Raw genomic sequence first — 25,469 nt, 5'->3', positions numbered from 1 at the left:
CAAGCACCAGTAAGGGGTGGCCATGGGGAATCAGGAAATTGTATCACAAATAGCATTGACAATTGGCTTAAACTATGATGCAGTTTACTGAAAAACTGTTTCAACTGTTAATTTGTATCTGTCCCTAATCTGTTCAAAAAATCTATTTGAAAATGAACACAGGGAAAATATTCAAGTTAGATACATGTGAACTTAAGTGGTAACTCAGTGATATTAAATATTAGGGCAATGCAACGGTAACAGAGTGACATTGAGAACCAGATTTTTCACTTTAAAATGTATGTCAAACAAAAACCAATGATTACTACTTTTAACAACTCCTGCATTTTTTTTATTTTTACAAAAGCACATTTATTTGAAGAACAGAGCAGATGCAAAGTTTGGTAGCAGAATGACGCTTTGTGCTGCTTGTGCCGTCATTGCCCAACGTTTTTTTTTTAAAGCCAATGATTTGTCCCAACTCTCTTCCTCTCTTTAGACTTGGTCCCATTGTCATTCAATGTACAATAGTGCTATTCCAAAGCTTCCCTATGGATGAGCCTGGGAATGACTTCAATGGATCTCTTTGGAAGTGCGAGGCAGGGATGTAATGGATTGGTCCCATGGCCTGCCAGCTCCCTCTTCCCAGTATGTCCAGCTGTGGCAAACCTCCCCCACTCTCCGGAGAAGGTAAACAACAGCTCCCATCACACAAGTCACTAAATCCTACCTAACCCAATGTATGATCATAACCAGTGGCCAAGTGCTATTTCCTCTCTAAGATTTGCATGGATACATAAGGACTTACCCCTCAGGATGTATTGTATGATTAAAGTGTTCTCTATGGATATATCTCATAACAGCAGTCTTAAACTCCTGGTCCAGGAGCCACATTTGTATATCCAATTGCTATTAGAACATAAAAACAACTGGTGACTACTCTCCCTCCAGGGGCAGGCTCTAACTCTCTGGCATGGGTCAAACTCTTCAAAAAGCCTGGAGGTGTTGGTGGTGGTGGGGGTCTGGGGAAGTCCTATCAGCCTGGGAGCATGTTGTCTCTGGCTCTCACCAAAGGCCTGCTGAACGAACCAGGCCAGAATAGCTGCTTCCTCAACAGTGCCGTACAGGTGGGTGCTAAACCTTGTCAATATGCAGGTTTATGCAATAGTTTAAACATAGCTTATTTCCCATGGAAGGCTAAGGGGCAAGATTACTACTAAATTAAGATGTATACATGTTTTTATGTAGGACCTAGGTCTACTTTTCATGTAGAACTTCATGTAGAACTAAAACAGTAATAACATTTTATGTTACAGATATTGTTGGATTAAAAAACATGTAAATGTGATTTGAATATGACCTGTCTGTCATTTCACCTGAACAGGTGCTATGGCAGTTGGACATTTTCAGGAGGAGTTTGAGACAGCTTCCTGGTCATTTTTGTCTAGGGGATGCCTGCATTTTCTGCGCTTTAAAGGTTTGTATATAATATCATCATCACAATACATCTTCCACCTAGTTTAATGACTTATTCAAGAGATCACAAGATGTCCAAGTTCTCCATACCACTCATTAAAATGTAGAATAGTTATTTAGTTTCTATTTAAACAAAAATAGCCATTGATATTTGTAGATATTTTAAACCCACCCACTGGGAACACACTGGTTGAATCAATATTGTTTCCACGTCATTTCAATAAAATAACGTTGATCCAACATGAAGTAGATGTTAAATTGACGTCTGTGCCTAGTGGGCAGTGTTCCAGGCCTAGAATTAAGACTAATCCTGGACTGCATTGAACATTCTTTCTGGGTCCAGGAAACCGGCCCTTAGTGACTTGATAAATAAGGCAACTTACAGTACTAAGTAATTCTCTACGATGCATTTTCCCCCTGCAGAGTATTTTCAGCCAGTTCCAGGAGAGCCGAGAGCGAGCGTTGCCTTCAGATAGCCTGCGCCACGCCCTTGCTGAAACCTTTAAGGACGAGCAACGCTTCCAACTAGGCCACATGGACGACGCTGCAGAGTGCTTTGTAAGTCAGAACTGTAGCGCTTTCTTTTTTAGCAGTCGCAATATCATATCAGCCTTTTTTATTGAACTAAAGTAGTTTCCCAAAACTCTCCTTTGGTACCCGTTAAATTTGCTAAATTCCAGTAACTTTCCCAAAAGTAATTTCGCAACCCTAACCCAGACTACTCTATGTATTCCAGTACAAATACACCTGATTCAACTAGTCACTTAACCAGTTAAGTCAGCTGTGATAGTTCTGGAATAAATCAAATAAGTGCAAACGGCTGGGGGTACTTTAAGGAGAGGTTTGGGAAACACTGAGCTAAAGGAACAGAAGCTAGGAGGTCAGAGGGTATTTTCTGCTTAGCACAGACAAGGTTATACCTCCAACTGAGATATTTGGGGATTCTCCCAGAGCCGTCCAATGGTACCATCTTAGCTGAAGACCATAACAACCCTATTCAACCAAAAGGGAAGTCAGGAAGACGCCAGGGTAAGACAAAATGTTTCCTATGCTGCAAAAAAATACGTTTAGAATTTTGAGCAGTTGAGTTTCTTTTTGGTAAACTCAGTTAACATTGTTTCATTGATTACATAGTTGAAATGTGAATTCTTGCACAAGGGAGGAGACAGGTTAAAGAAGCCTTGAGACAATTGGGACATGGATTGTGTATGTATTTGTATTTGTATTTATTAGGGATCCCCATTAGCTGCTGCAAAGGGGTCTTCCTGGGGTCCAAGCACATTACAGAACTTGTAATACACATAGATAAAACAGTACATCATATAACATTATACCACCACTACATATCTACAATACAAAATGTATAATACCAACATACAACAATATTACAATGTTCGTGTGTGTGGAGTGCGTGTGCTAGTACCTGTGTGCGTATGCATGTGTCTGTACCTGTGTGTGTGTGTGTTTCTTCACAGTACCCTCTGTTCCATAAGATGTTTTTTAATTTAAAAAAAAATCTGATTCTACTGCTTGCATCAGTTACCTGATGTGGAATATAGTTCCATGTAGTCATGGCTCTATGTAGTACTGTGCACCTCTCATAGTCTGTTCTGGACTTGGGGATTGTGAAGACATCTCTTGTGAGGTATGCATGGGTGTCCGAGCTTTGTTCTACTGTAGTAGTTTAAACAGCTCGGTGCATTCAGCTTGTCAACACCTCTTACAAAAACAAGTAGTGATGAAATCAATCTCTCCTCCACTTTGAGCCATGAGAGATTGACATGCATATCATTAATGTTAGCTCCCCGTGTACATTTAAGGGCCAGCCGTGCTGCCCTGTTCTGAGCCAATTGTAATTTTCCTAATTCCCTCTTTGTGGCACCTGACCACACGACTGAACAGTAGCCCAGGTGTGACAAAACTATGGCCTGTAGGACCTGCCTTGTGGATAGTATTGTTAAGAAGGCAGAGAAGCGCTTCATTATGGACAGATGTGTCCCATTCAGAGGGTAAATGGCCAAGACAAAAGATTGAAGTGCCTTTGAACGGTGTGTGGTAGTAGGTGCCAGGCGCACGGGTTTGAGTGTGTCAATAACTGCAACACTGCTAGGTTTTTCATGCTCAACAGTTTGCCGTGTGTATCGAGAATGGTCCACCACCCAAAGGACATCCAGCCAACTTGACACAACTGTGGGAAGAATTGGAGTCAACATGGACCATCATCCCTGGAATGCTTTCGACACCTCATGCTCTGACGAATTGAGGCATGGACTACAAGTGCAACTCAATATTAGGAAGGTGTTCTTAACGTTTTGTACACTCAGTGTACACTGTTATGTTTTTACTCACAGATTTGTGTATCAGGATAGTTTGGACTACATATGCTAAGGATGTAATGGAAAACTCTTAACAGTAACTGACTTCAGATGTCTGACCTCATTTTGTTTCATTCTTGGTGCACAAGGAGAACATTCTGGAGAGAATTCACCTGCACATAGTTTCTGACACAGCGACTGAGGCCTGCACATCCAAGTCCTGCATTACCCACCAGAAGTTTGCCATGACACTTTATGAACAGGTAATGTGATGTATTTATTCCACTGTCGATTGGGAAGAGGGAAAAGGAGAGACATATAGACTATTGGATAACACTCTACTTAAGGGATATAGGTATAATGCATTATGATACGTTCATAATGCATTATAAGCCTTGCCATCAGTATTTATGAAGTGTTTATAATGTGTATAATCTTATAATGAAACCGCTATTTTCAGCCATTTTCAGTCGATACATTTCCACATAAAAAGACGTAGCATTTTATAAGTTCCTTTATAAAACATTTATAACTATAACTGTATGCCTTAAGTAAAGTGTTACCCAATAGTGACACACTCAGTAACAACAAAAATATTATAAAACCAAGTCAATTCAATAGATCTTTATTGTCCCCGAAGGGCAATTCTTACACCGCTTAAGAAAGACATATACATGCATAAATAAAAGCATACACACAGCAAACATACACAGCTAAGGGAAGATGAAAAAAAAGCATAAATGACATTTTGTCAAATATACTGTATATAGATGACCCGAAGGCCAATCTGATAAGGCCTATACACATATCATCGGATTTCCAATTTCAACTTTCTCTATAGTTATTCTGTTATTTTAATTTGACATGAAACTTGTTTTTCTCCCCTTGCAGTTTGTATGTCGTAGTTGTGGCGCCTCCTCGGACCCCCTTCCTTTCACAGAGCTAGTGCATTATGTCTCCACCACAGCCCTATGGTAAGTACTTCCTCTAAGAAACTTGTCAAACTGAACTGAATCTTTGCTCTAAGCCAAAATTGGATTCTCTGGTGAGATGGCGCTGCAGTGGATAGCTGCCGTCTTACGGGCTCCTAATATTTTGTGTTTCTTTACGCTGATCTTAACTTATTTCCACCGTCATTTCCTGTGACCGAAAACAGCTTCTGGACATCAGAACAGCGATTACTAACCTCGATTTGGATGAAGATTTCTCCTACAATGAGTCGGCAACTCTGGAATTTATGCTTACCACGGACCAGGCCCTGGTCGCCGGGACTCGAAAGAGGAAGAGGCGGCGATAGAGAGGCAAGCGAGGCAGAGTCATGATTAGGCTATGTCAGCGAGCATCTAGAACGTCATTGCCCTCTGTTTTGTAGGCGAACGTACAATCACTAGAGAACAAACTGGACGAGCTCCGTTCGAGACTATCCTATCAATGGAACCTGAAGAACCGTAATATCCTATGTTTCTCGAAGTCGTGACTGAACAAGAACTTGGATAATATACACCTCGCTGGCTTTTCCATGCACCATCAAGATCGGACGGCAGCTTCGGGTAAGATGAGAGGGGGAGTGTTGTGTCTCTTTATTAACAACAGCTGGTGCTCAATCTCTAATGTTAAGAAAGTGTCCGATTTTTGCTCACCTGAGTTAGAATACCTCATGACAAGCTGCACACCATACTATTTACCAAGAGTGTTATCATCTAGATTTTTCATAGCTGTCTATTTACCACCACAAACTGATGCTGGCACTATGACCACACTCAACGAGGTGTATAGGGCCATAAGCAAACAAGAAAATGCTCATCCAGTGGGGGCATTTTTCCAGAGGGGGCACTTTTTGTTTTAACTCATTTTACCATCATGTCACCTGTGCAACTAGAGGCAACACAACTCTAGATCACCTTTACTCTACACACAGAAATCTTTCAAGGCGTTTCCCTCACCCTCCCTTTGGCAAATCTGACCATAACTCTATCCTCCTGATTCCTGCTGACAAGAAAAAACTCAAACAGGAAGTACCAGTGATGCACTCAATACGGAAGTGGTCTGATGAAGTGAATGCTAAGCTACAGAACTGTTTTGCTAGCACAGACTGGAATATGTTCCGGGATTCATCTGATAACATTGAGGAGTTTACCACATCAGTCACTGGCTTCGTTACTTATTGCCTCGAAGACATCGTCCCCACAGTGACCGTACGTACAGTACATATCCCAACCAGAAGCCATGGATTAAGGGCAACATCCTCACTGAGCTAAAGGCAAGAGCTGCTGCTTTCAGGGAGCAAGATACTGATCCGGACGCTTATAAGAAATCCCACTAAGACCTTCTAGGAGCCATCAAACAGGCAAAACATCAATACAGGACTAATATCGAATCCTACTACGCCGGCTCTGACACTCGTCGGATGTAGCAAGGCTTGCAAATTATCACAGATTACAAAGGGAAACCCAGCCTCGAGCTGCCCAGTGACACAAGCCTAGCAGACAAGCTAAATGCCTTCTATGCACGCTTCGAGGCAAGCAACACTGAACCATGCATGAGAGCAGAAGTAGTTCTGGACAACTGTGTGATCTCGCTCTCTGCAGCCGATGTGAGTAAAACCTTTAAACAGGTTAACATTTACAAGGCCGCGGGGCCAGATGGATTACCAGGATGCTTAGAGCATGTTCTGACCAGCTGGCTGGTGTTTTCACTGACATCAACCTCTCCCTGACCCAGTCTGTAATAAATGCATGTTTCAAGCAGACCCCCATATTCCCTGTGCCCAAGAACGCCAAGGTAACCTGTCTAAATGGCTATCCCGCCGTAGCACTCACATCTGTAGCCATGAAATGCTTTGAAAGGCTGGTCATGGCTCACATCAACACCATCATCCCAGGCACCCTGGACCCAGCCCAATTCATATACCACCCCAACAAATCCACTATCTCTATTGCATTCCACACTGCCCTCTCCCACCTGGAAAAATCTATTTGAGAATGCTATTTATTGACTGCAGCTCAGTGTTCAACACTTTAGTGCCCTCCAAGCTCATCACTAACCCTGGGACTGAACACCTTCCTCTGCAAATGGATCATAGACTTCCTGACAGGCCTCTCCCAGGTGGTGAGGGTAGGCAACAACTCATCCGCCACGCCAACCCCTTAACAAAGGGCCCCTCAAGGGTGAGTGCTTAGTCCCCTGCTGCACTCCCTGTTCACCCACGATTGCGTTCAGTCCCCTGCTGTACTCGCTGTTCACCCACAACACCATCATCAAGTTTGCTGATGACACGACGGTGGTAGGTCTGATCACATATGACGATGAGACCACCTATAGAGAGGAGGTCTGTGACCTGGCAGTGTGGTGCCTGGAAAACAACCTCTCCCTCAACATCAGCAAGACAAACGAGCTGATCGTGGACTACATGATCAGCTTGTTTGAGAGCTTCAAGAGCTTCAAGTTCCTCGGTGTCCAAATCACTAAGGAATTAACATGGTCCTTACACACCAACACAGTCCTCCCCCTCAGGAGGCTGAAAAGATTTGGCATGGGCCCTCAGATCCTCAAAAAGTTATACAGCTGCACCATTGAGAGCATCTTGACTGGCTGCATCACCTCTTTGTATGGCAACTGCTTGGCATCCGACCGCAAGGTGCTACGCATGGTATTGCAATCCAGGATGTCTATACCAGGTGATGTCAGAAGAAGGCCCTACAAATTAACAAAAATTCCAACCACCCAAGTCATAGACTTTTCTCTCTGCTACTGCACGGCAAGCGGTACCGATGCACCCGGTCTGTAACCAACAGGACCGTAAACAACTACCCACAAGCCATAAGACTACTAAATAGTTAAACAAATAGCTACCCGGACTATCTGCATTGACCCTCTTTGCACTAACTCTAACTATTTTGACTCATCACATACGCTGCTGCTACTGTTTATAATATATCCTGATGCCTAGTCACTTTACCCCTACCTATATGTACATACACTACATGACCAAAAGTATGTGGACACCTGCTCGTCGAACATCTCATTCCATAATCATGGGCATTAATATGGAGTTGGTCCCTTTGCTGCTATAACAGCCTCCACTCTTCTGGGAAGACTTTCCACTAGATGTTGGAACATTGCTGTGGGGACTTGCTTCCATTCAGCCACAAGAGCATTCGTGAGGTCGGGCACTGACGTTGGGCGATTAGGCCTTACTCGCAGTCTGCATTCCAATTCATCCCAAAGATGTTCGATGGAGTTGAGGTCAGGGTCAGTGCAGGCCAGTCAAGTTCTTCCTCACCGATCTCGACAAACGATTTCTGTATGGACCTCACGTATTGTCATGCTGAAACAGGAAAGGGCCTTCCCCAAACTCTTGCCACAAAGTTGGAAGCACAGAATCGTCTAGATTAATGTCATTGTATGCTGTAGCATTAAGATTTCCCTTCACGGGAACTAAGTAGCCTAGCCCAAATCATGAAAAACAGCCCCATTATTCCTCCTCCACCAAACTTTACAATTGGCACCATGCATTGGGGCAGGTCGCATTCTCCTGGCGTCCGCCAAATCCAAATTTGTCCTTCGGACTTCCAGATGGTGAAGCATGTTTCATCACTCCAAAGAACACATTTCCAATGCTCCAGAGTCCAATGACGGCGAGCTTACACCATTCCAGCTGACGCTTGACATTGTGCATGGTGATCTTAGGCTTGTGTGCGGCTGCTCAGCCATGGAAACCCATTTCATGAAGCTCCCGACGAACAGTTATTGTATGTAGTGAGTGTTGCAACCGAGGACAGACGGTTTTTACGCGCTGGGCACTTCAGCACTCGGCATTCCCGTTCTGTGAGCTTGTGTGACCTAACACTTTGCTGCTCAGCTGTTGTTGCTCCTAGACGTTTTTACTTCAAAATAACAGCACCTACAGTTGACCGGTGCATCTCTAGCAGGGCAGAAATTTGACGATTTGACTTGTTGGAAAGGTGATGACGATGACGATGACGATGCCATGTTGAAAGTCACTGAGCTCTTCAGTAACGCCATTCTACTGCCAATGTTTGTCTATGGAGATTGCATGGCTGTGTGCGCGACTATACACCTGTCAGCAACAGGTGTGGCTGAAATTGCAGAATACAGTAATTTGAAGGGGTGTTCACATACTTTTGTATTAATAATGTATCTACTTCAATTACCTCGTACCCCTGCACATCGACAGCCTCAATTCGTCAGGGCATGAACTACAAGGTGCCGAATGCGTTCCAAAGGGATGCTGGCCTAGATATCCTTTGGGTGGTGAATCATTCTTGATACAGAAGGGAAACTATTGAGTGTGAAAAACCCAGCAACGTTGCAGTTCTTGACCCACTCAAACGGATGCGCTAGCAACTACTACCATACCACTTTCAAAGGCACTTAAATATTTTGTCTTGCCCGTTCACCCTTTGAATGGCACACATATACAATCCATGTCTCAATTGTCTTATGGCTTAAAATCATTCTTTAACCTGTCTCCCCCCTTCATCTACACTGATTGAAGTGGATTTAACTGGTGATAGCAATAAGGGATCATAGCTTTCACCTGGGTTCACCTGGTCAGTCTATGTCATGAAAAGAGCAGGTGTTCCTAATGTTGTGTACACTCAGTGTCTAGCAAGTTATCGTTACTCATTGTGTATGTATTCCTTGTGTTATTATTTGTTCTATATTTTTCTCTCTGCATTGTTGGGAAAAACCTGTACGTAAGCATTTCACCTGTTGTTTTATGAAGCATGCGACAAATAACATTTGATTTGACAACATTTGATATTACAGTGCATAGGCATCATTCTATGATAACTATAAGACAATAACCTATGTGAATGCCTTGTACCAGGTGTGTAAGCACAGCTAGTTATAGAATAGACCTACTGCTCTGGTAGGTCGTCCAACTAAACGTTTAGTTCCAAAGTACTCCAACTGCATAATGTGCTAGTGGTAGGTAAGACTTTACACTACAATGCTATTATAACTGTTTAACTTGTGTGTAAGTACAGTGTGTCAGTACAGTGTAGTAACTATACAGTAACTGTACTGTACTTACAGAAATAATTACACAGTAATAAGGGCAGTAAGGCGCTAATGTGAAATGTGACCGTACTAGCCTGCTAAGGGTCACTACATACATTGTTCCTCTTCCACTTGCTGTTAGTTTTGGATAAGGCTTATGTGATTTACAGTGCAGAAAGACACCCCTATTATCCCGCCTCCTCTGTGTCCCAGCCAACAGGTGGGCCACGTCCTGGGGAAGAACGACAGGCTTCGGTCGGACATGTTCGGGGAATTGCTGCAGGCGGCAAACACCATCGGTGACCTACGGAACTGTCCGGTATGTTGCTTGCTCATTTTCATTGTGAACCATAGTTTGAAGTCTAATATCCAATGTGACATATTTGTTTTTGATAGACATTTGGCCATGTTGTTATCTATGCAGCCATAAAGTTGGTGCTGAACAATGTGACTGCAATGTGTCATTTAGAGGAACTCATCCCAGCTTCTAGCGGTACATGACTCCAATGGATTTTTTATGTAATCTATGCCCAAAATAGTCCAAACCCATGAAATCCAGAACTCCTTGTCCAATCAAATCACTTTGTTAGTCAATGACTGTTAGTCAGGTCATGTTGTGGAGGGTCATTGTGCTTTCTGAACTGTGTGAAAGTCCCTTACTGAAGCAATGTTCAGTATGCTTGTTTGTTTATAAATCACTGTCATCTTCTCAATACGTAAAGGATCTAGCGATGAATGGATTCTACCAGCTATTCTATCAGTATCAAAAACATTCTGTGATATAAAATACAATGGGAAACATCTTCACAGTAAATGCTACTCTGTAAATACTACAATACTGTTTTATTGAACTGAACCCTTAAAGTATGACCATCAGAACGATATATTATATCTACTGTACCTGCAGTATCCCAAAGCAAGTGAATGCAGATCCAGACGTTATTTCATTCAAACCCGCATCGAGCTGATTTCTACTGTCTGTATTCTGCTGTGTGACATGATGATGGAACAGGCCTGAAGGAGAGGCTGCCAGACTAGTGTTAGGGATATAAATAGCAGTTAAGGCTTATCCACTGTTGCTCTCTCATCTCGATTGGCTAGCACTGGTCTACCACTTCAATGTGCGTCAGCCCTGGTGCAAGTGCTTTGTTCCATTAACCCTTTCTACTGTGCCTGAATAAAAAAAAATCATATCACACAGGATTCTTAAAGTTAGATATTAAAGCTATTTTTGTATTTTCTGTAATGAAAGTTGTTTTACATTTTCATATTAACAACATTAAGAATAATTAACAACCTGTAAATAATAATTATAAAGGATTAGTAAATAGTTTATTCATCATTTATTCATCATTACTCCATTTAAAATATGTTTAATGTAGGTCCTTAAAAAACATTTTCTATTCATTAGTTAAGTCTTTTTGCATGGCCTCATCTAGTGTGGGCTATTTATACTTTAAAAATACTTATATTTTGAGATACCAGTGTAATTTCTCACAAAAAGATGGCCATTGGTAGACATTCCAGCAGTACCTGATGCTCCTGAAGGTCTCAAAATGGCCCCTAGAACATATCAATGGTTAAACAATAAGCACAAAATACAGAGGATCTTTAAGAAAATATATAGAGAATTTTATTCACAAAAACTGTCAAACATCTGATGTCAGGACTTGAGGAAGCGTTGTAATGGGAATGTTTTGCTTATGTTGTCAACCTCGCCAACGCAAAATAATCATAAAACAGGGAGATGTAGCCTACACACAACAGCAATTTTTCACTAGTTGATTTTTATTTATTCAATACTACTGATATATGATTGAGGTATAAACGTTACATGTATGATTTGCAGTTAGAAATGTTCCATGTATAAACTTTAAATGCCTGCAGTGCCTCCGTCTTTTAACCGCAGACTATTTTCACACGTGGCTTTGTTTGGCAGCACCTTTACATGTCTTTTAAAGGCAGTAAGGTTTTAAACGTAATGGGATAGTTCAGCGAAATAATGTATTCAGATATGTGCTTCCTTACCTCGTAAGCAGTATATGGACTGCTCTGGGCGGTAGATAGCCGGGCGGGTTGGAGCGTTCGGCCAGTTACCGAAGGTTGCTGGATCGAATCCCTGAGCTGACAAGGTAAAAATCTGTCGTTCTGCCCCTGAGCAACACCGTTAACCCATTGTTCCCTGGGCGCCGAGGATGTTGATGAATTAAGGCAACCCTCCTCATCGCTCTGATTCAGAGGGGTTTGATTAAATGCGGCAGACACATTTCACTTGGTAGCCCTTTTCATGAGGATAAATTCTGTGCGTAAACCAAAGAATCTGTTCGCAAAAGTATGCACTGCGTAGGACAAGGAGCAGGAGTAGTTTCAGTGTTTGGGTTTTCGTCACTGATTATTTGGATGTACCAGGATTGGGTGTATGCAGTGCTTAAAACTTCTCACGAGTCACAAACCCGGATCCGGGATCCCCCCATCAAAAAAGCTGACTAGCATAGCCTAGCCTAACGCGACAGGGATATCATATAATATAATTTTCATGAAATCACAAGTCCAAGACACCAAATGAAAGATAAACATCTTGTGAATCCAGCCATCATTTCCGATTTTTAAAATGTTTTACAGCGAAAACACAATATGTATTTCTATTAGCTAACCACGATAGCAAAAGACTCAACCGCATATTTTCACTTTTTTTTTACCGCATAGGAGCTATCACAAATTCGACCAAATAAAGATATAAATAGTCACTAACCAAGAAACAACTTCATCCGATGACAGTCTTATAACAGATTTATTGTATAGCATATGTTTTGTTCGAAAAATGTGCATATTTCAGGTATAAATCATAGTTTTACATTGCAGCCACCATCACAAATCTCACCAAAGCAGCTAGAATAACTACAGAGACCAACGTGAAATACCTAAATACTCATCATAAAACATTTATGAAAAATACATGGTGTACAGCAAATGAAAGACAAACATCTTGTGAATCCAGCCAATGTTTCAGATTTTTTAAGTGTTTTACAGCGAAAACACAATATAGCATTATATTAGCTTACTACAATAGCCAACCACACAACCGCATTCATTCAACGCAACGGTAGCGAGAGCGAAAAAACCAGCAAAAGATATAAATTTATTCACTAACCTTCACAGTCTTCATCAGATGACAGTCCTATAACATCATATTACACAATACATATATGGTTTGTTCAAAAATGTGCATATTTAGCGGTACAAATCATGGTTTTACAATGTGAATACGTAGTCAAAATGAAAGGAGAAATCTTGGAGAGGCACCTAATCTAATCAAATAACTAATCATAAACTTTACTAAAAAATACATGTTGGACAGCAAATGAAAGATACACTAGTTCTTAATGCAACCGCTGTGTTAGATGTTTTTTTAAATAACTTTAGTATGACATACAGCTTACGTTATAGCGAGACAGCGCCCAAAATCAGGGCGAAAAATACGACTACACATTTTCGACAGAAATACGAAATAACATCATAAATGGTTCCTACTTTTGATGAGCTTCCATCAGAATCTTGTACAAGGGGTCCTTTGTCCAGAATAATCGTTGTTTGGTTGTAGAATGTCCTCTTCACCTGTCGAATTAGCAACCAAAGCTAGCCATGTGGCGCAGGAGTGTCCAACTTCACCATAACGCAAAGAAAAGAAAATGCCGAAAATCGCAATAAACTGATATAACTCGGTTTAAAATAACTACTTTATGATGTTTTTAACACATATATCAAATAAAATCAGAGCCGGAGATATCTAACGTCTATACAGAAAGCTTTTCAGAACGCAACCTTGGGTCCCTTCTCGCGCCTTCCTGAACAATGAAAAGTCTGGTCACATCATTCCAAAAGCTCTTGTTCGGCCTCAGATCAAGCTAGACACCCCATTCCACCTCTCACTGCCTATTGACATCTAGTGGAAGGCGTATGCAGTGCATGTAGATCCATAGATTTCAGGCAAATTAATAGGATGGCCCTGGAACAGAGCCCCGATTTCAGATTTTTCACTTCCTAACAGGAAGTTTGCTGCAAAATGAGTTCTGTTTTACTCACAGATATAATTCAAACAGTTTTAGAAACTAGAGAGTGTTTTCTATCCAATAGTAATAATAATATGCATATTGTACGAGCAAGCATTGAGTACGAGGCAGTTTAATTTGGGCACGATTTTTTACAAAGTGAAAACATATTGACAAAAGGTTAAACGTTGACTGCTTCGTGCGTGTAGTGAAATTAGCGGAAGGAGGGCAGAGGCTTTGGCGGAGAGTTTCCTTTTGCGAGGATAGACTTCGCAAACACGTACACGCAAGGTTTTAGTTCTGGGTTAACTGAGTTTCTACTGTCTAAAGGAGTGACTGCAATCCACACTTTGGTTTTGGTAGAAAAGTCACTGCCAAAAAAACACGTACAGTGCCTTCGGAAAGTATTCAGACCTCTTGACATTTTTCACATTTTCTTACGTTACAGCTTTATTATAAAATTGATTCAATTGTATTTTTCTTATCATCAATCTACACACAGTACCGCATAATGACAAAGCAAAACAGTTTTTTTGACATTTTTGCTAATTTATTAAAAAGTAAAACAGAAATATTACATTTACATAAGTATTCAGACCCTTTACTCAGTACTTTGTTGAAGCACCTTTGGCACCGACTACAGCATCAAGTCTTCTTGTGTATGACGTTACAAACTTGGCACACCTGTATTTGGGGAGTTTCTCCCATTCTCCTCTGCAGATTGGAAGGGGAGTGTTGCTGCACAGCTATTTTCAAGGTCTCTCCAGAGATGTTCAATCGGGTTCAAGCCGGGCTCTGGCTGGGCCACTCAAGGACATTCAGAGACTTGTCTCGAGGCCACTCCTGCATTGTCTTGGCTGTGTACTTAGGGTTGTTGTCCTGTTGGAAGGTGAACCTTCGCCCCAGTCTGAAGTCCTGAGCCATCTGGAGCAGGTTTTCATCAAGGATCTCTCTGTACTATGCCCCCAGTCCCTGCTGCTGAAAGACATCCCCACAGCATGATGCTGCCACCACAATGCTTCACTGTAGGGATGGTGCCAGGTTTCCTCCAGACGTGACACTTGGCATTCAGCCCAAAGAGTTCAGTCTTGGTTTCATCAGACCAGAGAATCTTGTTTCTCATGGTCTGAGAGTCCTTTAGGTGCCTTTTGGCAAACTCCAAGGGGGCTGTCATGTGCCTTTTACTAAGGAGGTGTTTTCGTCTGCCCAGTCTTCCATAAAGGCCTGATTGGTAGAGTGCTGCAGAGATGATTGTCCTTCTGGAAGGTTCTTCAATCTCCACAGAGGAACTCTATAGAGTTTTTTCAGAGTGACCATCGGGTTCTTGGTCACCTCCCTGACCAAGGCCCTTCTCCCCAGATTGCTCAGTTTGGCCTGGAAGAGGAAGAGTCTTGGTGGTTCCAAACTTATTCCATTGAAGAATGATGGAGGCCACAGTGTTCTTGGGGACCTTCAATCCTGCAGACATTTTTTGGTACCCTTCCCCAGACCTGTGCCTTGACACAATCCTGTCTTGGACCTTTCCTTCGACTTCATGGCTTGGTTTTTGCTCAGACATGCATCGTCAACTGTGGGACCTTATATAGACAGATGTGTGCCTTTCAAAATTATTTCCAATCAATTGAATTTACCACAGGTGGACAATTAAGTTGTGGAAACATCTCAAGGATGATCAATGGAAACAGGATGCACCTGAGCTCAATTTCGAATATATCATGAATATATGCTTGTGTAAATAAGGTATTTAAGTTTTTTTTTAAATACATTTGCAAACATTTCTAAAAAACTGTTTTTGCTTTGTCATTGTGAGGTATTGTGTATAGATTGCTGAGGATTTTTTTGTTATTTAATCCATTTTAGAATAAGGCTGTAACATAACAAAATGTGGAAAAAGTCAAGGGGTCTGAATACTTTCCGAAAACACTGTGTGTGCATATTTTAGCATTTTTGTTATTTTTCTCAGCATCTGTATAAAGGTACACATCACACTATTACAGCAGTGTGACTGTTTTGGAATATCATTTTCAATATATTTTCTTAAAGATCCTCTGTGTTGTGTGCTTATTGTTTAACCATTGATAAATTCTGGGGGCCATTTTGAGACTGCTGGAATATCTACCAATAGCATATCTTGTGACACTGGTCGCTCAAAACATTTATAAAGTATATATAGCCCACACTTTAGATGAGTCACTTTAGATGACACAAAAAGACTTAAACTAACAATTAGGAAATGGTTTATTAAACATCTTATACATCATTATTAAATAATTTAGAAGTTGTTTATAAATGGTTACTAGGTTACTAACATTTACAAATGTGGGATTAGTGATTAATAAATTATTAAACTATTTACTAATCCGTTATGAATGCTTTATTACGTGGAGTTATTATAAAGTGCTACCATAGTCCTGTATATATTATAGTTTATGATTCCAATATGATGCAACATGTTTCATGGCAAAATTTACAAGGTTTCTGGAATAAAATACATAGATTTATATATAGATTTCTGCTTTTAATTATCTCTCATGGATGATAGTTTCTCATCTTCTTTGCAGAGCAACTGTGGCCAGAGCATCAAGATCCGTCGGGTTCTCCTGAACTGCCCAGAGATCGTCACCATTGGCTTTGTGTGGGACGCAGAGCAGTCTGACCTTACAGAGGATGTGGTTAGGTCACTGGGTCCACATCTCAACCTCTCGGGGGTAAGAGTTAAAAATACACAATGGAGGTTTAGTCGCTACTTGTTTACCTAAAATTTGGCTTGACGGCTGACTGTATGGTTCATATACAAGATTATTGAATATTAATAAATGTATTTTAATAATAACAATAATACTGTCACGGTTGTCGTAAGAACTGGACCAAGGCGCAGCATACGTAGAGTTCCACATCTTTATTATCAAGTGGAACTTAAGCAAAACAAAACATTAAACGAACACCGAAACGTGACTACGTGGTGCACATGCACAAACACAAAATAATATCCAACAAACACAGGTGGGAAAAATAGCTACTTAAATATGATCCCCAATTAGAGGCAACGATTACCAGCTGCCTCTAATTGGGAACCAAACCAAAACACCAACATAGAAATGTTAAACTAGAACACCCCCTCGTCACGCCCTGACCTACTACACCATAGAGAAAGAAGGGCTCTCTATGGTCAGGGCGTGACAAATACAGAATAAGATAACAATAATAATTCATAATAAAAACAATATACACTAACGTTCAAAAGTTTGGGGTCACTTAGAAATGTCCTTGTTTTTGAAAGAAAAGCATAGTTTTTGTCCTTTAAAATAACATCAAATTGATAAGAAATACAGTGTAGATATTGTTAATGTTGTAAATGACTATTGCAGCTGGAAACGGCAGATTTTGTTTTCATTAAATAGTACCCGCAAAACACCAGTCTCAATGTCAACAGTGAAGAGGCGACTCCGGGATGCTGGGCTTCTAGGCAGAGTTGCAAAGAAAAACCCTATCTCAGACTGGCCAATAAAAATAAAAGATGGTTAAAATAACACAGACACTGGACAGAGGAACTCTGCCTAGAAGGCCAGCATCATGGAGTCGCCTCTTCACTGTTGACGTTGAGACTGGTGTTTTGCGGGTACTATTTAATGAAGCTGCCAGTTGAGGACTTGTGAGGCGTCTGTTTCTCAAACTAGACACTTATCCTCTTGCTCAGTTGTGCACTGGGGCCTCCCACTGCTCTTTCTATTCTGGTTAGAGCCAGTTTGCGCTGTTCTGTGAAGGGAGTACTACACAGCGTTGTACAAAATCTTCAGTTTCTTGATAATTTCTCGCATGGAATAGCCTTAATTTCTCAGAACAAGAATAGACTGATGAGTTTCAGAAGAAATGTCTTTGTTTCTGGCCATTTTGAGCCTGTAATCGAACCCACAAATGCTTCAGATACTCAACTAGTCTAAAGTAGGACAGTTTTATTGCTTCTTTAATCAGGACAACAGTTTTCATCTGTGCTAACATAATTGCAAAAGGGTTTTCTAATGATCAATTAGCCTTTTAAAATGATAAACTTGGATTAGCTAACACAACGTGCCATTGGAACACAGGAGTGATGGTTGCTGGTAATGGGCCTCTGTACTCCTATGTAGATATTCCATAAAAAATCTGCCGTTTCTAGCTACAATAGTCATGTACAACATTAACAATGTCTACACTGTATTTCTGATCAATTAGATGTTTTTTTAGTGGACAAAAAAATTTGCTTTTCTTTCAAAACCAAGGAAATAATGTCTAAGTATTTGGTATTTTGGTATGTTATTAGGTTCCAAGGAAATTTCTAAGTGACCCCAAACATTTGAACGCTAGTGTATACAGACTTTTATCCAAAGCAACTTAGTAATTTTTGTATGGGTGTCCCCAGTGCCATTCAAACCCACAATCCTGGGCATTGCAAGCACCCCAATCCCATTCAACAACACAGTCCTTAATTTTAGAATATTTTTAACTCTTACATGGGTGTCCAATTATATAATTTCTGCACAATATTTTATTCCATTTAGTGGGCCCTTTTGGTTTCAAAAGCACCCCCAGAGGCAAATCTTCAGTATACAGTATTATCCTTAAAAGTTCAATCTGTAAGATTTCCAGTGGTCTCATTTTATCTGCTAAAATAAAGTAACTACGCCTCCATTTTGAAGAATACAACTTAAAAATTAAGATCTTATCTTATCATGAAAGAAAACAAAAAACACCAAATCAAATATTTGCAAATATGTGAGATATTACTCAATTGCTTGTTTTCAAAATATAATAACAACAGATTAACAAATCAGGAAAAGCTGACAGCATTACAATGGTGTTACTGCAGTTATTACTGTGTAACTACATGTATAGGGGAACTTTAGGTGTAGTGTTATATCAGGTATAACAGATGTAAGTTATATGTTACAATGTGTGCCTACACTATAATTACACTGACTGCACCTGCCTACAGTATGTCGGTATTAGGGACACATTGTGAAACATGACCTTGATATTATTCGTAAATCCTTGAATTTATTCATGCCACAATCAGGTATAACAATTGTTAGTAGTATGTAGCTATATGTAATTGTAATTACACTGTACCTGCCTTTGTAACGACCATTTAAATGCAAAGTTATTAGGGGCACATATTGTAAAGTATGATCAAAGAACAAAAGTATGAACACCCTCCAAATGTGAAATAGCTCACACACAAAGAGACAACATGATTGTCCACTGTTTATGTTCACATATCAGTCTGACTAAATCCTATCCAGGTGTTGTGAGATCTGGCAGGCGTCTGTAAAGTAGCCAGACTGGATAGCTGTATTAAGGTTGCTTGAGTATTAACTAAGTGTCAAAGTTGGTTGACGATTCCTATCCTAATTGATAATATGTATGCATTGTTCGTGTATGCCATCTTTGCATGTATGTCATATTTCAGCTGTTCAACCGGGTCACTGATGAGAACGCCAAAAGGAGTGAGTTACGTCTCGTGGGAATGATTTGTTTCTCCAGCAAACATTACTCTGCGTTCGCTTATCACACCAAGTCCTCAAAATGGGTCTTCTTTGATGACGCCACCGTGAAAGAGGTGAGTGTTTAAATTAATGTGTTGGGGTCTGTTTCAAATTAATTGAGAAAAATGGTTATAATATCTCATAGATTATCTATTTGTGCAGATGTTGCAGAAGTCATGTCAAAACTTTGAACACAACCTCAAAAGTGCTCTTATGTTGAGATAAGTCCCAGGCCATCAATTCAGTAGATCCAGCCACATCAAATGAATCAGAACAGATCATTTCCAGATCTTATTAGGTGCTTATATTTTCCATTCATTTGGTGTTGGCATACAGATACATTGACACAATCCAATGTGGATTCATCTTGATGTTAGACTACATTGAGGTCTAAAAAGAGCTTGCAAATGTTGATTTTGGAGTGTAATGTCCCTTTAACATAGCCAACGGCAAACATAATCTGTCTTTAATGAATAAAAGAAAGTAGGTTATTGATATAATTTATTTATAAAATGTATTTATAAAATATAATTTATTGACAAGAGCCATAAAAGCAATGCTTTCCTTTTAACAGCTGGGCTATCCTTTGAGCTATTCTTGGGATCCTTAGTCGCGCGGCGGTCTAAGGCACCGCATTGCAGTGCTAGAGGCGTCACTACAGACCCGGGTTCCATCCCGGCTGTATCGCAGTCCCATAGGGTGGTGCACAATTGGCCCAGCGTCGTCTGGGTTAGGGAGGGTAGGCCGTCATTGTAAATAATAATTTGTTCTTAACTGACTTGCCTAGTTAAAAATAAATAAATAAATAAATAAAAAAGCTTAGCAATGAACTTAAGGTTCTCAGAAGAGCTCTGCCAAATTGTAATGATGAAACATGAAGGCAAAATGGACAGGTTCACAAAAGATGGAAGACATTTTAACATCTTACTTGAACTATCCATCGTTAAGCTGATAGTTATACAAGGTCTGTGCCTCACCAACAAAAACACAACACTAGACCATGTTTCATTTGGAATCACCACACACGTACAGTACCAGTCAAAGGTTTGGACACACCTACTCATTCAAGGGTTTTTATTTATTTTTACTGTTTTCTACATTGTAGAATAATAGTGAAGACATCAAAACTATGAAATAACACACATGGAATCATGTTGTAACCAAACAAGTGTTAATCAAATCAAAATATATTTTATATTTGAGATTCTTCAAAGTAGCCACCCTTTGCCTTGATGACAGCTTTGCACACTCTTGGCATTCTCTCAAGCAGCTTCATGAGGTAGTCACCTGGAATGCATTTCAATTAACAGGTGTGCCTTGTTAATTTGTGGAATTTCTTTCCTTCATAATGCGTTTGAGCCAATCAGTTGTGTTGTGACAAGGTAGGGGTGGTATACAGAAGATAGCCCTATTTGGTAAAAGACCAAGTCCATATTATTGCAAGAACAGCTCAAATAAGCAAAGAGAAATGACAGTCCATCATTACTTTAAGACATGAAGGTCAGTCAGTCTGGAACATTTCAAGAACTTTGAACGTTTCTTCAAGTGCAGTCACAAAACTATCTCTCATGAGGAACCCCACAGGAAAGGAAGACCCAGAGTTACTCTGCTGCAGAGGATAAGTTCATTAGAATTAACTGCACCTCAGATTGCAGCCCAAATAAATGCATCACAGAGTTCAAGTAACAGACGCATCTCAACATCAACTGTTCAGAGGTGACTGCGTGAATCAGGCCTTCATGGTCGAATTGCTGCAAAGAAGCCACTACTGAAGGACACCAATAAGATGAAGAGAATTGCTTGGGCCAAGAAACACGAGCAATGGACATTAGACCGGTGGAAATCTGTCCTTTGGTCTGATGAGTCCGAATTTGAGATTTTTGGTTCCAGCTGCCGTGTCTTTGTGAGACGCAGTGTAGGTGAACGGATGATCTCCGCATGTGTGGTTTCCATGGAGGAGGAGGTGTGATGGTGCTTTGCTGGTGACACAGTCAGCGATTTATTTAGAATTCAAGGCGCACTTAATCAGCATAGCTACCACAGCATTCTGCAGCGATACGCCATCCCATCTGGTTTGCGCTTAGTGGGACTATCATTTGTTTTTTAACAGGACAATGACCCAACACACCTCCAAGCTGTGTAAAAGCTATTTGACCAAGAAGGAGAGTGATGGAGTTCTGCATCAGATGACCTGGCCTCCACAATCATCTGACCACAACAAAATTCAGATGGTTTGGGATGAGTTGGACCGCAGAGTGAAGGAAAAGCAGCCAATAAGTGCTCAGCATATGTGGGAACTCCTTCAAGACTGTTGGAAAAGCATTCCTCATTAAGCTGGTTGAGGGAATGCCAAGAGGGTGCAAAGTTGTCATCAAGGCAAAGGGTGGCTGCTTTGAAGAATATAAAATATATTTTGATGTGTTTAACACTTTTTTGGTTACTACATGTTTCCATATGTGTTATTTCATAGTTTTGATGTGTTCACTATTATTCTACAATGTAGAAAATAGTAAAAATAAAGAAAAACCTTTGAGTAGGTGTGTCCAAACTTTTGACTGGTACTGTAGAAATACACAGAAAATTGTCTGTACTTCACATTATATGAAGAAAATAAAAACGTCATGTATGTCAACATAGTAGTTGCTATTCTTTAGCGTTTAGTCTCAAACATGTCAGTTACACATTAAAACATTATTTTCACTTTTACATTCTTTTTATGTTCTTCTTAGATCGGATCCAAGTGGAAAGACGTGGCCTCTAAATGCATCCGGGGACATTTCCAGCCACTGCTCCTGTTCTACACTAACCTGGAGGGGACCCCAGTTTCCAGCGAGGACGCGCCCAGACAAACAACCATGTGTCCCCGCTTTAAATCCAACGTCAACGGGGAAGTGCCAGGTAAGAAGAAACCTCAACGGTTGGTTTACATGTGTGTCACAATGAGTCGTCACAAAAACAGTTGGTTTTTACCTGCTACAATGGACTCGTTATTTTTGCCATCGTGAGCAGAGCGTGAGCCACTTTATGAAGAGTTTTTGGCCGTGTGCCGCACTTCAAATTCTTGAAAATAGAACCAGAACATAATTTTATGCAAAGTTTTGTAGGTTCTTGGTTATATTGAAATGAATGAGAGCGTCTCACGCTCAGCAAAAATTAAGTGTCCAGTGTAGCAGACCTTTAATGGGAGGTGTGGGGCAGGGTAGGTTAGGGTCGTTAAACATTCACTTAACTTTTTCGGTCACTACCACCTGGTGCAAAAATGTTGGTAACACTTTACTTAAGGCATTTAAGTAGAATGCATTTTACCTAAATGCCTTAAGTAGACTTTGTTTCACAGTCGTCCTCATTGTCTTTCCACAATTTTCTTGCCATACACAAGGTTCTATCTTAATCACATACAGGTATCCACCACCCACAACCCAGCATCAATACATTTTCCCTCAAATAATGTAGCTGTGGAAAGAGAATATGTACTATCCTGCTTCCACTACATGCGTAATACAGAGGCCTACAGTACACAACTAACACTGCCGTCGCTTTGAGAAAAAAACATCCTTTCAATGTGATGGCGTCTGGCATTGTTTTTAAAACCGCTCCGCAGACGGAGCGTTGGGGATTGGGATTGTCCGCCCTTGTCGTGTGCAGAGTTGAACTTGATATGAGGACGTCTGTGGCATGCAGATTACAGCCCACGCCTGCCTAATCCCTGCTCTCCCTGCAATCCCTGCACCCCGGGTCAAGTGCGCTTGGTAGCTTTCACTCCCTCCAGTGATCTCCCATGCCGCGTTTGTTCCCATTCTAATATGCACTTGCTTTCGGAAAGGGTGTCCTGCTCTTTGAAATGGACCATTTAGCCTGGGCGTCGTATCCGGTCACCTCTTTTGGAGTGGGATTTGATTTGCATTATTATGTGGATAAGAGTAAGTAATTAAAGTGTTGTGTTTCGTTATTGTTTGAGGTAGATTATTGGTTTATATAAGGACGTATATTTGTTATACTGCTTTTGGGCAGTATTGGCTGGATTATCGGTGCTGTTGATAGTTTTTTTTAGGCATTGTTAACCTGCCTTAGCAGTGTTCTTGTCTGAGAATAACCTTTTCCCGATTTGGAGATTGTGTAACTTGTGGGCTCGCCACAGACTACTCAGAGCATAAATACTTCTTTCATGTTGAAATCCAATCAAATATAAATACACGGTTACCATACCATATTTGGCTAATTATATAAAGTAAACAAAGAGTGCATTTTTTCTTTGATATCGCTACACCTGTAAAGCGAAAACAAATTGGGGGGGACAACCAAACGGTGGACTACTAATCACCGTGCCGATAGATAAGAGTACTTTATTTTGGCCTTTCCATGATCTAATTGAAGCCTGGTTAACTGGCAAATACTCCTCACTGGTTGTTCTATATACTGTATAGTCACACATGACTACTGATTTGGATGAAGAGTAGCTGGTATGCTGTAACACTAGTTAGGCGTCCAAATTCTCTACCTTTCTTCCAAAGTGTGCACTCCCAAATTGGACGCTCTTCCCTAATGCATTTAAAAGCATGACCTAAAAAGCATATTAAATCATTTACCTAATTGCGCATGTGGGTTGATTCCAAAAGCAAGAAAATCCTTTGAGGGCCTAATTCCAATCGGAATCAGATATCAGTCTGGACCCCACAAGAAAGCATTTTGCGGGCCTGATATACAGTAGCTCCCATGGGTTTGAGACCCCTGGGTTAAAGGGAGTTTCCACCGTATTCTTTGCACCCGTCTTTTCCTTTTAAATCCGTGAAGGCAAGTGAACATGTGTACACACAAGGCAGCAGGGTAGAGAATTGGGACGCAACATGGGCTGGCTAGATGCTACCAAAAATGGAGTGAACTAATGCCAGACTGGGCCAGTTGCTGTTTTAGTGAGGCGGAACACCTTGGCAAGGATAGACACACAGGTTTGTGACAGGCCAACTACTGAGCTGGGTCATGTCATGTGTCGTAAAAACACCAATGGAGCAGACAACATTTGTGGAAAATGTGCAACATTAGTATAATTTTTTTTTAAATGCATTGTCCAATGTTGTATTTTAGCCAACTCTCCTCCTGTGCAGTTGGCCACCACTGCAGGATTTTATTCTAGCCCTTCTTTAACATACTTTATTCTGCTAACCGTTGGGAAACTCAATCAGCTGGGTTAGTGTCAGGCTAGAAGAAAGGCCTTCATACACATAGGTTGCTTTCCAGACCAACTGCATTGCAGATGTTCCATTGGTTGTGTGCCACGTCATTGATTGCGCAGTTAAGCATCAGATTGCTATATCATATGATGTGGATAGCTGACATGTTAAACACCCATCCAAGCGTTCTGAGATCTGGCATGCGTCTGAAATGTAGTCAGCCTGGAACATGGCCAATAGCTCTAATCTCACTGAATGCCTGTCTGATGTTCTGCCTCTGTAGCAGGGATGAAGAAGCTGGATGCCGTCCGGGAGAAAGCAGGCCCACTCCGCTCCAAACAGGGGCCCTATAAGCAGATGCTACCTCCACCCTCCACCTCAGGCTACAAAAGAGGTAAGATCCGGGTCAAGGCCAGTAGGCACACATGCTTTGAAGCGTATTGAACCTAATTTTCGATTCCATTTCAAAACTTTTAAAATTGTTGTACTTCCGGGTGCCCTGAAGAACATGACCCAGGCCCCTTTGGCCTTAAATGAAATATGTCAGGGCCCCAAGGCCAATGCAAATTGGCGGAGGAAGACAACTAAGATTTTTTTTAAATAGCTTAAAACTAACACCAGTGTTGTTAAACCTTTTTTGTGTTATACTTAATGATTTTAAATGTTTTGTATCCACATTGTGTGGTTGAATTGTGTTTTTCAATTGTAAAATAAATCAAATCAAATCCAAAGAGCATGTGTTGTAACTCATGTGTTATCCCAATCCCAATATCCCTAGTGAAAGGCCCACCTGCTAGTCCCAACACATTCCGGGATCCTTCCAAGGAGACTTCCCAGAGGGTTGTAGAAGGGATAAAGAAAGAGGCTGAAAGAGGGCATCGAAAACTAGACCCACACAAAGGTAACGTGCAGTACAGTGATTGTTACACTCAC

At 40.8% G+C, this 25,469-nt stretch overlaps 1 protein-coding gene across 2 annotated transcripts in view; it reads left to right on the top strand.

Annotated features, from left to right (window-relative positions):
* Nucleotides 1-25,469, top strand: part of LOC139578854 (inactive ubiquitin carboxyl-terminal hydrolase 53-like) — a 46,756-nt gene that overhangs the window by 3,885 nt on the left and 17,402 nt on the right. For both annotated transcript variants that reach the window (XM_071406954.1, XM_071406953.1), the window contains exons 2-13: nt 479-669; nt 931-1,106; nt 1,364-1,456; nt 1,879-2,013; nt 3,920-4,033; nt 4,662-4,744; nt 10,011-10,116; nt 16,408-16,554; nt 19,293-19,442; nt 22,098-22,266; nt 24,820-24,930; nt 25,315-25,437. In XM_071406954.1, the coding sequence (XP_071263055.1) occupies nt 603-669; nt 931-1,106; nt 1,364-1,456; nt 1,879-2,013; nt 3,920-4,033; nt 4,662-4,744; nt 10,011-10,116; nt 16,408-16,554; nt 19,293-19,442; nt 22,098-22,266; nt 24,820-24,930; nt 25,315-25,437 (1,474 nt within the window). In that variant the 5' untranslated portion in view covers nt 479-602. The remainder of the gene's footprint in view (nt 1-478; nt 670-930; nt 1,107-1,363; nt 1,457-1,878; nt 2,014-3,919; nt 4,034-4,661; nt 4,745-10,010; nt 10,117-16,407; nt 16,555-19,292; nt 19,443-22,097; nt 22,267-24,819; nt 24,931-25,314; nt 25,438-25,469) is intronic.

The sequence above is a fragment of the Salvelinus alpinus genome, chromosome 6, assembly GCF_045679555.1.
Source record: "Salvelinus alpinus chromosome 6, SLU_Salpinus.1, whole genome shotgun sequence".
In the NCBI taxonomy this organism is placed as follows: domain Eukaryota; kingdom Metazoa; phylum Chordata; class Actinopteri; order Salmoniformes; family Salmonidae; genus Salvelinus; species Salvelinus alpinus.
The sequence above is the reverse complement of the archived record's forward strand: the minus strand, read 5'-3'. Positions and strand labels throughout refer to the sequence as shown.